The sequence below is a fragment of the Malaclemys terrapin genome, chromosome 2 (genome assembly GCF_027887155.1).
Source record: "Malaclemys terrapin pileata isolate rMalTer1 chromosome 2, rMalTer1.hap1, whole genome shotgun sequence".
NCBI lineage: Eukaryota > Metazoa > Chordata > Testudines > Emydidae > Malaclemys > Malaclemys terrapin.
This window is the reverse complement of record NC_071506.1, coordinates 74,796,625-74,810,255: the sequence shown is the minus strand read 5'-3', so window position 1 is coordinate 74,810,255 and position 13,631 is coordinate 74,796,625. Positions and strand designations below refer to the sequence as shown.

The window sequence follows — 13,631 nt, the reverse complement described above, 5'->3', positions numbered from 1 at the left end:
CCTCTCCAAGGGTTTCATTCATAGCTCTTGACTCCAGAATGCTCTTCCTTCCTCACACCTTCAAGTCTTTCACCCACTACACCAATGGCTCCTGCTCCTATACTCACTCTTTCTAAGATCTTTTCCTGTCCTTCACTCTCTCATTAGAAGATTATGCAGGGGGTCAAAAGCTGTGAGGCAGATATTTTGGTAAGATTCCTCCTATTACTACTTTGCAGCAGAAGTACTGCCAACATCAAGCATTTGAAAATCAAGAGTCAGGCTCCCAAAATCATAAGATTGATTTAAAGATTAGGAAATTTTAAAAATAATAAATGTTGTGTTCTTTACATTTGTCCTCTGGTTTTTAACCATGTAGATTTCTCTTGAGTTACATTTTCAAGCTTTTCTATACAACCATGAGGATTAGAAACTTTTTTTAAAAATAGAAGCAGAGATTCTTACCTAATTACAGCACTTGATCCCAGGAGCTGGGGCTTAAAGAAGAACACTAAATATTGCAAAACTTGCAATAAAATTGTGAGAATTGGCAACACAACAGTAATGAGGTAGAGTTGGGAGGAAGGAGACAGCAAGAGGCAAAGTACTAAAAAGCAACTATACAGTGCATGCAGCAGATGCTTCCACTAGTGGTAGCAATTCATAAAAGCAAGGATTCTCGCCTTCCTGCTAAGCCACACCCAGGCATCTAGGAAGGCTGTGAGCAGTAGTGTGGAGATTGTGCCACTTACTGCCTCCCCAAAGCGTGACCCCTGGCTTCCTCAATGCCCATTGACATATATTTTTACAGGCATATCCCCTCTATTCACCAATTCTGGAGCACTACAGATGTTTCTCCAACCTGTAGTCCAGAGGTTTGCAAAGCCATAATATAGATCTACATGGTATAAAGGAAATACTTCATCACTGAAATTGAGACACTTTTGGGGTTGAATGAGCAACTATTTGACAAGCACACAGCAATTTCTCAACAGGTTAAGGCAGTAAGTGAATGCCATATCCAGTTTAAATTAATCAGAACAAGGCAAACATTGCTACTTTACCTTTTAAATCAACATTTTTTAAAAAATGACTGCTAATTTTGATTGTCACATATATCTAAGATATAGAAGGAAAAGAGAGCTCTGTAGATTTAGGGAAATGAATACATTCTTTTCTTCTCAAATGTTCATGTCACTGTGATCTATGTGCATAGTACAGCAGCTAAAAAAAATCATTATACTGGCACTCCTACAGAAATGATTTTCTGTTGCAGTTGTGAGTCATTTATTAGTAAAAAACTGAGAAAATATGCCTCCTTTTTATAGGACCTATATGTAACCAACATCTTTACTTCATTTGTCATCATTTTTGAAAAAAATTCTCCCTCTGGTGCTGATGTGATTATTTTGTCTTTATAGCTAGACAGGTTATTCGTTTTAGAAAGTTAAAGGTATCAAAAAGGAAAGTTAGTTAGCAGTCCCTATAATTCTCTGAAGTTAATATCCTACATAGAACTCCAACTCTTGGTTTATGTGCCTCTGTTAAATGGCACTGGCATACTGTCAAATTCTAGACTTCCCTAAAATTCCTAGTTGAGGTAGCAGTTGTAAGACACACACTGGAATCATAGAATATCAGGGTTGGAAGGACCTCAGGAGGTCATCTAGTCCAACCCTCTGCTCAAAGCAGGACCAATCTGGACATATGTGGTTCATTGCTAATCATTTTCATAAATCATAAATCTCTAGCTCTTTCTTTCAAACATGATTAGCCCTAGATTTTGACTCTTAAAACTGTTTACTGATTGAAAAATGGAAGGCTGTGAGATCAACAAGTATACACTGATTACTCGCCTATTGACAATTGTCAGTAACAAGTGGAACACATTCAATTTCAACATGAGCGATGAATGGCTGATAGAATGCGCATAGTTGATGAATAAATGCACAGCTGATGTGTTTGTATGATGAAAATGTAGGCTCTTGTAAAAAAATTTTAGATACTGAAGTCTAGCAGGTAATTTGGATTCTTTTAGAGTATCCTGTAAAGAAGACTGCTTTGAGGAAGTGGCCTAATCTCACCTGCTTTTTAATATGGTTACTATAGAGGGACTAGATTCTTGCACAAATGGATTGAGTTTATGAGACTTCCCACCAAAAATTGTTAGGAAAGTTAAGGTTGTGGCAACATAACAGTGATTTAAATGCATATAAACTCTCAAAAATGCAAGAGATAAAAAAAGAAAAACAAACAAAACCCCAACTAAAATCCAACTAGAATATTAGAAAATTTATCTTTTTTTCCCACTGAACAGACATCCCAGGGATTGGTTTATATTTTGAAGTCTATCTCTAGAAAAAAATTGGAGTAACACTATTTTCTTAGAAAATGAAAACATAGGTTTCCAACGGTTCTTTGATGTGGTACATATCATTGACCTGATGTTCCATAGCATGTTACAAATCAAAAGTTAAGAACTTTTGAAATGAGACTTTAGTTGATTAACATTGAGTCATGGGCACTATATCTCGTCAGGGAAGTTCAGCAAACTAGGTTCCACCTCTGTCTTGATTTTTTGATTATTTTAAACACATTGTAGAAAAACCAAAGTGTTTTGGTATGCTATAGAAAAATTCCTCCTTGGCCACAGATTTAACCTAGTGCTTCTGAGGCAGATATGACTTTTTGTCAGTATTAAAAAAGTGTGGTGGTTGGTGCAAAATCAGACTTATAATGAAAACTCAAATGCAACCTTAAACTATGAAACAACTGCTATCATGCCATAATCATGGGTATTTATTGAAGCAGTTACTAACTGACTAGAATAGGATTTATGCACGTGCTTGAAGTTAAGCTTGTATTTAAGTGATTTCCTGAATAGGGAAGTATTCTTATGTGTGTTTTCCTGAATTGGAGCCTTAGTTTGGCTGTTGATGTCAGTGAACTGCCAATGCTATATAAAGACCATGCTAACAAAATATGTACTACGAAGATGATCCTTGCAATACTGAATTACATGAAATTACTGGAACTAAAGTATAGACACAATTTAGGTACCAAAAATGGATGATTTAGAGTGAGACCCTACATATCCTTATAGCATCTTCTTACAAAAACTGTCCTATACAAGTCAAATGGAAAATACAAACAGCATACAATAGCCAGACATCACAAGAATTCAGGCCATGGATTGCATGATTATCCAATTTCATTAAGTAGCCATAATAAATAAATTTTAGAAAACAGATCACTAGTTAAGGAATCAAATGCATTATATTAGTACTGTACCTGCTGATGATCTCTAACTGCAGCTTCCACCTTGACCCTATCATCATAGAGATCCATAAGGTTTTCTTTATCATTTAAACAATATTTCTGAAAGATCTGATACTCTTGTGCTAACCACAAATTTTCTTTTATCATCTGCTCCAGAGTAATCTAAAGAGAAAGGTTACTGATTACAATTATTGAAAGATATCTGCTTAAATAACATTTTTCTAAACTTTTATCAGTCGTGAACATTTGTACAATATACACACAGTGGTGAAATCCTGATCCCAGTGAAGTTAATGGCAAACTCTCATTGAATTTAATGGAGTCAGGATTTCACACAGTACATTTATGTCGTAGGTTCAAATTATTAATAAATGTTCTGCACACAAAACAATGTTAACAATAGCTAAAATAGGAACTACTGAATTTCTGTGCTATTTCAGAAAATCTTTCTGCAAAAAAATAATAATGTAAATTTCCTTAGTTTCTACAGAATGTCATAAACCCTTCCCTATAATGATTTTACTTTTCAGTGTTCTCACTAGGCTGAGTGATACTATGTAATAGCCATATATTTATGATTAAGGTATTGTAGTATTTCTAGTCCCAGATTAGATTGAACTGATTTTTAAAGGCACATCTGATTTTTTTCCCTCTCCAGGGCAAGGTTCAGGCTTTTGGGGTGCTCTAATATGCAGTTCCATATCTTAACATGTTTGGATTTCTTTTAAGTTTAACATTAACTTTGGATTTCTTCGGTTCATAATGCTTGATTATGCAATAATCGTAGTGTAGTGTATTTAACCTTAAATTAATGATATATACTCTCAACCGTAACTCCATTTTAACTTAGTTTTTCTCTGGGAATTTCTTTTTTGTTATTTTAACAAATAAACCCTGAACAAGAAAGTCCATGTTATCATGTGATGTTTCTAATGCTTTGAATACGTGAAGTATCACTCTTAAGTAACTATTTAAATTTTAAGTTCTGTGGCCAGATTCATCAATATACTCCGGCTACTTTACTCCACTCTGGAGCAGCACAAAGTAGCCAGAGCATACTGGGCAATTAAGCTGGGTTTAAGCTCCTTTGCAAAGCAACCAGCGTATACACCATCAGCCTCCTCTTAGCCTCCATCTTCCCTTGCACAAACACACTAAACTTCCCTTCCCTGTGCATTTGCCTGCATGCATGTTCACCATGAAACTCCCTCTGCCTTCTGCACTTCTCCTACATAACCTGGCATACACACATCCCTCCATCATGCCCCACATTCTCCCTCCCCTACTACATCAGCCACATTCCCCTATGCTCACACATCCCAGTTTCTCCCTTCTGCCACTCACATTCTCTTGGTCTCTCCTTCACACACATGCATACACAACTAGTTTTCCCCTCTTTCCTGCCCTCCCTGTTTGGCAGATCAGGTGCAACAGGGAATTTAAAAAAAATAGGATTAATGATAATTTCTTGTCCATTCCTTACAACTGGTAGTTTCTTCTTCAGCAGATGCTAGTGAATAATGTTCTATTACAGGCAATTTCGTGAAGAATTGACCTTTTGAAGTGGCTACCATCTCCTATTGCTCTTAATTGGAATGAGGGCAAATCTATGTTACAGCACTCCATCAGCGCAGCTGCACTTCTTCTTCACCAGATGTGCTATGTTGACAGGAGAGCGCTCTCCCGTCAGCATAATTTCTCCCCCTCAGTGAGAAGCGGAAGCTATGTTGGCAGAAGAGAATCTCCCACTGACATAGCACTGGTATAGACAGTGCAAAATTATGTCGCTCGGAGAGGGGGACTTTTTCATAGCCCTGAGTGACATAAGTTAGGTGGACTTAAGCGATAGTGTAGACCTGCCCTGAGGCACAAGCTGCCCTCAATTAAAATGCCCTCTTTCAAAAGGCCGCTGCCTCCAATTGTTTCCCCAAAATACTGAAGCCTAGCTGCCCTTAGGGATAGTGGATGGTGGACCTGTATGCAGTGAAGAGTAGAAAAACCGCTAGGGCAGCTTGTGGCCGAGTACCTGGAGAAAGCTAGGATCTAGCCCCATCTTTAAAAGGGTCTGTTCTTCATAGTATTCTCTGAAGTAGAACATTTTTCTTCAGCCTCTATTTAAGAAGGCATTTTCAGTTATGAAAGTTCAAGGAGCCTATATAATGTTGTTACTAACAGCATTATGGACCAAAAAAGGTCTGATAACACTAAATTTTTTAAAGGACCCAATATTAAATTAATTTAATTTCAATCAATGGATTTAATTGGAAATTCTAAGAAAATATATTCTGTACGCAAGGAATAAATGCTATAATTTTGCAGGGGTTATGCTATATTTTTCACACATAATAATGAGGCCAAATCTCTGGTATAAGTGTAAAACTGAAACTTTACTAGAGACATAATAAAAGACAAAAACATGTTTGGCAATACTTGTTATTACTGAAAGAGCTCACAAAAACACTATATAATTTCAGAAAGTTGTAGTCATGAAACACTTCAAATATATTAAGAATTGAAACAAATTATGACATTGGAATGTACATTTATATTTATAAACAAAGAAAGGTTATATTAAATCCCTCCCAGCCTTGCAGTTGCTGTCATTATGGAATATTCCAAATTATTGTTATTTTTCATTTGTATTAGCTTAGAACCCAGGAGCATTAGTCATGAACCAGAACTCCATTGTGCAAGGTGCTGTACAAACACAGAACAAGAAGACTGTCTCTGCCCCAAAGAGCCTACCATCTAAGGATGAGAGAAGAGACAACAGATGAATACAGGCAGACAGATGAGTACAAGAAAACTAAGATATAATATTGGTCGTAATGACAATAAGGGATCTCAGCACACCAGTGCCCTAACTGTTGTTGATTTTTTTGTAGGCATCATAGAAAAGGAGAGTTTTAAAGAGGATTTTGAAGGAAGATAATGAGATAGCTTTGCAGATGTTTATGGGGAGTTCCTCCCAAGCAGCACGGGAGAAAATACAAAGATGCTTGTGTGAAAATCTAACAAGTGGACAATGAAGACTGGCATTGTGGTTTGATTAGAAGGAGGAGTAAACAGCTTGATAGCTATTGAGAGATAGGTAAAGGGGCATAGGATATGAAGGGCCTGGAGAATGAAGACAAAGAGCCTATGTTTGATGTGACAGAGAAAGGGAAGCTGTGGCATAGTCTAAGTAATGGGCTAGGAAAATAATCTTTGCTATAGTATTCTGAATGGATATGAGTAAAGCATTGCATTTATCAAGACCAGAGGTTGCAGAAATTGAGACACAAGATGAGGAGTGCCTGGATAGGAGTTTTAGCTGTGTGGATGGATAGGAAAGGCCATATCTTAGATGTTATGCAGAAACAATCGGCAAGATTTTAACACAGCTTGGATGTGAGGACCTAGAGAAAAGTTCAAGTCAAAGATGACACACAGGTTACAGGCCTGAGTGATAAGAAGGATGGTGGTGTTGTCCACAGTGATCAAGGAGGTGGCCAGGAGGGTTTTTTTTTGCGGGGGTGGGGAAATTAAGAATTCTGTTTTAGCCATGTTGAGGGAGAGCTCATGGCTAGACATTCATGAGGATGTGTCAAAGAGACAGGTTAAGATTTTAGTTTGAACAACAGCCAGGTCTTGGGCAGCGAGGTAGATCTTTGAGTTGTCAGCATAGAGATTGTAGCTGAACTTGTGTTTACAGATATTGCCCAGAGATAAGGTGTAGAGGGAGAAAAGAAGGGGCTTAAGAACACCAGAGCCTTGTGGAACCCTACAAAAAGTTGGAGATGGGATGAGGCGAGTCTTCTGAAGGACACAGTGAAGGAGAGATTAAAGACATAGGCGGAGAACCAGGACAGGACAAATTAGCTGTTTCTCAATAGAATGCATCTCTTTTCTGAGCCATTTCTGCTAATTTGCATATTATGATTATATAATGATATATTATTTATCTTGGAAAAGAAAAGTGCTTAAAATGTTGGTATGTCTGACAGAATGTTTTTATAGTAAAACACGCAAAATAATATTTTCTTTAGAAATACAATTTAAAGTTATAATTGTAAGTCTGATATTCCATAATTACTTAGGCCTGGTCTACACTACGAGTTTAGGTCGACTTTAGCAGCGTTAAATCGAATTAAGCCTGGACACGTTCACACAACGAAGCCCTTTCTTTCGACTTAAGGGGTCCTTTAAAATGGTTTCTTTACTCCACCTCTGACGAGGGGATTAGCGATAAAATCAGCCTTAGCAGGTCGGAATTGGGGTAATATGGACGGAATTCGACGTTATTGGCCTCCGGGAGCTATCCCACAGTGCTTCATTGTGACCGCTCTGGACAGCACTCTCAACTCAGATGCACTGACCAGGTAGACAGGAAAAGCCCCGCGAACGTTTGAATTTCATTTCCTGTTTGCCTAGCGTGGAGAGCACAGGTGACCCCACAGAGCTCACCAGCACAGGTAACCGTGATGGAGTCCCAGGATCGCAAAAGAGCTCCAGCATGGACCGAACGGGAGGTATGGGATCTGCTCGCCATATGGGGAGATGAATCAGTGCTAGCTGAACTCCGTAGCAGTAAACGAAATGGCAAAATATTAGAAAAGGTCTGCAAGGCCATGAAGGACAGAGGCCATAACAGGGACGCACAGCAGTGCCACGTGAAAATTAAGGGGCTAAGGCAAGCCTACCACAAAGCCAGAGAGGCAAACGGAAGGTCCGGGGCAGAGCCGCAAACATGCCGCTCCTACGCGGAGCTGCATGCCATGCTAGGGGGTGCAGCCACCACTACCCCAACTGTGTGCTATGACTCCGTCACTGGAGAAACACACAGGGAAGAGGGTTCGGGGTACGAGGAAGAGGAGGATGAAGATAATGTAGATAGCTCACAGCAGCAAGGAAGCGGAGAAACCGGTTTCCCCAACAGCCATGATATGTTTATCACCCTGGACCTAGAGCCAGCAACCCCCGAACTCACCCAAGGTGTGCTCCCAGACCCTGAGGGCACACAGGGGACCTCTGGTGAGTGTACCTTTGTAAATATTACACATGGTTTAAAAGCAAGCGTGTTTAATGATTAATGATTAATTTGCCCTCGCAATCGCGGCCAGTACAGCTACTGGAAAAGTCTGTTAACGTGTATGGGGATGGAGCGGAAATCCTCCAGGGACATCTCCAGAAAGCTCTCCTTCATGTACTCCCAAAGCCTCTGCAAAAGGTTTCTGGGGAGGGCTGCCTTATCCCGTCTGCCATGGTAGGACACTTTACCACGCCAGGCCAATAGCACATAGTCTGGAATCATTGCATAACAAAGCATGGCAGCGTATGGTCCCGGTGTTTGCTGACATGCAGACAACATCCATTCCTTATTGCTCTTTGTTATCCTCAGGAGAGTGATATCATTCACGGTCACCTGGTTGAAATGGGGTGATTTTATTAAGGGGACATTCAGAGGTGCCCGTTCCTGCTTGGCTGAACAGAAATGTTCCCCGCTGTTAGCCACGCGGTGGGGGGGAGGGGTGAAGTGATCATCCCTGATAATTGGGTGTGGGGGGAGAGGGGAGTTAGTTGGGTTTGTGCTTCATGTTAACCCGGGGACCGCAGCCCCTCCTTTTACATTGCAAACCCATTTTAAATGGCCAACCCAATGGGTGCTTGGTATGGGAAATGAGGGCGCTACTGTTTGAAACCATTCCCACATGTTAAGAAGGTTAAAAAAGCCAAAAGACTGTGGCTTACCATGGCTGCCTGCAAGCCGAAATCTGTTGCCTGGCACTGCGTGAGTAATCTCTCACACCAAACCGGCAGGCCCTCAATATAAGAGGAAAAATGCGACCTTGTAACGAAAGCATAGCTGCAAATGTTTCTCCTTCACAGAGGCTAGTGAAGATTAGAAGGAGAAAACGGCGGACTCGGGATGACATGTTCACGGAGCTCCAGATGTCCTCCCACGCTGAAAGAGCACAGCAGAATGCGAGGAGGCAATGTCAGACTACAGAAAAGCACAGTATGAACGAGAGGAGAGGTGGCGGGCTGAATCGCGGGATGAACAGAGTAAGTGGCGGGCTGAAGATGATAGGTGGCATCAGCTTGCAGACAGAAGGCAAGAGTCGATGCTCCGGCTGCTGGAGCACCAAACCGATATGCTCCATTGTATGGTTGAGCTGCAGGAAAGGCAGCAGGAGCAGAGACTGCCACTACAGCCCCTGTGTAACCAACAGCCCTCCTCCCCAAGTTCCATAGCCTCCTCACCCAGACGCCCAAGAACACGGTGGGGGGCCCTCCGGCTACCCAGTCACTCCACCCCAGAATATTGCCCGAGCATCAGAAGGCTGGCCTTCAATAAGAGTTAAAGTTTTAAACTGCAGTGTGTCCTTTTCCTTCCCTCCTCCCCCACCTATGCCGGGCTACCTTGGCAATTATCCCCCTAGTTGTGTGATGAATTAATAAAGAATGCATAAATGTGAAGTAACAATGACTTTATTGCCTCTGCAAGTGGTGCTCGAAGGGGGAGGGGAGGGTGGGGTGGTTGGTTTACAGGGAAGTAGAGTGAACCGGGTGGGAGGGATGGGGCAGAGGGTTCATCAAGGAGAAACAAAACAGAAGTTTCACACCTTAGCCTGGCCAGTCACAAAACTCGTTTTCAAAGCTTCTCTGATGTGCACCGTGCTCTGCTGTGCTCTTCTAACAGCCCTGGTGTCTGGCTGCGTGTAATCAGCGGCCAGGCGATGTGCCTCAACCTCCTATCCCGCCATAAATGTCTCCCCCTTACTCTCACAGATACTGTGGAGCGCACAGCAACCAGCAATAACAATGGGGATATTCTTTTCGCTGAGGTCTGAGCGAGTCAGCAAGCTGTGCCAGCGCGCTTTTAAACGTCCAAATGCACATTCCACCACCATTCGGCACTTGCTCAGCCTGTAGTTGAACAGGTCCTGACTACTGTCCAGGCTGCCTGTGTACGGCTTCATGAGTCATGGCATTAAGGGGTAGGCTGGGTCCCCGAGGATAACTATAGGCATTTCAACATCCCCAACGGTTATTTTCTGGTCCGGGAAGAAAGTCCCTTCCTCCAGCTTTCGAAACAGACCAGAGTGCCTGAAGACGCGAGCATCATGTACCTTTCCCAGCCATCCCACGTTGATGTTGGTGAAACGTCCCTTGTGATCCACCAGGGCATGTAGCAGCATTGAAAAGTACCCCTTGCAGTTTATGTACCCGGTGGCTTGGTGCTTCGGTGACATGATAGGGATATGGGTTCCGTCTATCGCCCCACCACAGTTTGGGAATCCCATTGCAGCAAAGCCATACACTATGGCCTGCACGTTTCCCAGAGTCACTACCCTTGATATCACCAGGTCTTTCATTGCCCTGGCAACTTGGATCACAGCAGCCCCCACAGTAGATTTGCCCACTCCAAATTGATTCCCGACTGACTGGTAGCTGTCTGGCGTTGCAAGCTTCCACAGGGCTATCCCCACTCGCTTCTCAACTGTGAGGGCTGCTCTCATCCTGGTATTCTGGTGCTTCAGGGCAGGGGAAAGCAAGTCACAAAGTTCCATGAAAGTGCCCTTACGCATGCAAAAGTTTCGCAGCCACTGGGAATCGTCCCACACCTGCAGCACAATGAGGTCCCACCAGTCTGTGCTTGTTTCCCGGGCCCAGAATCGGTGTTCCACGGCATGAACCTGCCCAGTAACACCATGATTTGCACATTGCTGGGGCCTGTACTTTGTGAGAGGTCTATGTCCATATCAATTTCCTCATCACTCTCGTCGCCGCGCTGCAATCGCCTCCTCGGCTGGTCCTGGTTTTGCTTTGGCATGTCCTGGCTCTGCATATACTCCAGGACAATGCGCGTGGTGTTCATAGTGCTCATAATTGCCACAGTGATCTGAGCGGGCTCCATGATACCAGTACTATGGCGTCTGGTCTTAAAAAAGGCGCAAAACTATTGTCTGACGGAGGGAGGTAGGGGCAAGTGAAAACATGGCGTCCAGGTACAGGGAATTAAAATCAACAAAGGTGGCTGTGCATCAGGGTGAAACACAAACAACTGTCACACAGAATGCCCCCCCCCCAAAGATTGAACTCAAAACCCTGGATTTAGCAGGCCGTTGATTTCACGGAGGGAGGGGGAAGCAAATGAATACAGAACAAATCTATTTTTTACATCTTAAGCTGGCAGCCGACGGTGAAGCATGACTGATAGCCCTCAGCATCTTCTGGGTGCTTGGCAGAAAATACTGGGCGCTTGGCAGAAAATAGCATACTACGACTGATAGCCATCATCGTCGAGACTGTTCGATAGGACTGAGCACGTCTGCCCAGGTGCCCATGATTGACAGCCACTGCAGTACGATGACGATGGATATCAATCGTAATATATCATCTTCTACCAAAAGGCAAGGGGCTGCTGCTGTGTGCAATGCAGCCCCATGTCTACCAGCCCCACGTCTGCCAGCACCCAGATCGCCGATGAAGGCTACCAGTCATACTGCACCGTCTACTGCCAAAAGGCAATTAGCTGCTGCTGTGTAGCAAAAACCACGTCTGCCGGCACCCAGAGGACATATGGTGACGGTGAGCTGAACTGAGCTGAGCAGGTTCCATGCTTGGCGTGGTATGTTGTCTGCACAGGTAACCCGGGTAAAAAGGCGTGAATCGATTGTCTGCCGTTGCTCTGATGGAGGGGGAGGTGCCTGACGACATGTACCCAGAACCCCCCGCGACACTGTTTTGCATCATTCAGGCATTGGGATCTCAACCCAGAATTCCAATGGGCGGCGGAGACTGTGGGAACTGTGGGATAGCTACCCATAGTGCAACGCTCCGGAAGTCGACGCTAGCCTCGGTACTGTGGACGCGGTCCGCTGACTTCTTGGACTTATAGCATTTTATGTGGGGACACACACAATCGGCTGTATACAACCAATTTCTATAAAACCGGCTTCTATAAATTCGACCTAATTTCGTAGTGTAGACATACCCTTATTTACACTTACATTTCTAACATTAATGTGCAAAATCCTACCAACTACCTTAGTTGAATGACATTCAAAATATTCTTTACCCATAAAATGAGGAGAAATGCAACTTCTAGTTTTTCAAATGTTTTGTTCCCTTATAAATCAATGAAAGTCAAAGTCATGTTATATTTTTCCTTAAGAAATTTGTAAGAAATGCATGAACCAAACTTAAACACGATCTCACAACAGAAGCTAAACTAGGTCACCACTACTGTACACAAATGTCTGAGCAATCAAAAGTCTCCGTGTTCTTGAATTTCATCCTTAGCCAGAGCACAGCCCGGCTAAATACTTGGTCAAATGGTATGAGGAAACACCGGGTCATTCTCATCTTTAAAAATTGAGTAGCAAATGCTTTGTGTTTTGTTAGTCACAAAAAATAAATAAACTAGTAAATTCATGAAGACTGGCTGAGAACAAAATTTAGAGTATGCTGAAATTTCACAATGTACTCAACTCAAATTCTAGTGTATGCAAGTACAGAAATTGTGCAAATTTTGAAAATATAAATTCTACAATGTATTATTACATTGACTGGGAGGAAAAAATTAAACAGTTTTTGGAATCTTATTACCAAACAAGCATTCTGTGCTGCTTGTTATGTCAAAACTTAAGGAAGTTTAACACCCCTTGCCTTCCCTGATCCCAGGAAAAAAACAACCCAAACAAAAGCAAACAAAGCAAAACATGTATTATGGCAAAAATTATCTCCTTGCTCATGCTGATTTTTGCCACTGGGTATGTTATGGTGATGGAAAGAGACCACATCCTTCTCTCTGATGGGAATGGAAAAGATGGACATGTGCAGGGTAGTTCACCCACAGAGTCCAGGGAATACACTTGATGCAACACATACCTTCTGTAGCTACTACCAGAAAGGAAAACTGTCCTTACCTGATGAAAGGTGTTGCTGGTAGAATTCTACCACCTCACTGGCATGCTGCCAAGTGCAATTTTTACCATGTTTATGCCAATGGGAGTGACTCAAGCCCCACAAAGGGAATAAACACCGAACATTAAAAGAATATATATTTTACAAAAAGCTAAGTACAATTCTTTCTACAGAATTTTAACAATTGTATGATCTTTTCTCAAAGAGTAAAACACATGGAAAATTGTCTGATATAGACCTATGAAAAGCAACAAAAATTATTGACTTAAATTTAGAGGTTAGGAAATGTATTTATATGTTTATTTCTAATGGAAAACCATTAGAAAGCTCTCGTGCATAGTGAAGGTCCCTTAATTGTTACAGGAGTAAAGGAACTGGAACTTGGAGACTATGACATTCTATTTAAATTGTCAGGTCACATGATTAGAGATGCTCCCCCAGGGTTCTAAATTGTTATGCTT

The 13,631-nt window shown here is 42.1% G+C and overlaps 1 protein-coding gene across 1 annotated transcript in view; it reads right to left on the bottom strand.

Moving 5' to 3' along the window:
• The window catches only part of CCDC178 (coiled-coil domain containing 178), a 347,153-nt gene that overhangs the window by 96,402 nt on the left and 237,120 nt on the right, over nucleotides 1-13,631 (bottom strand). The window contains exon 17 of the mRNA XM_054018208.1: nucleotides 3,271-3,420. Within this exon, the coding sequence (XP_053874183.1) occupies nucleotides 3,271-3,420 (150 nt within the window). The remainder of the gene's footprint in view (nucleotides 1-3,270; nucleotides 3,421-13,631) is intronic.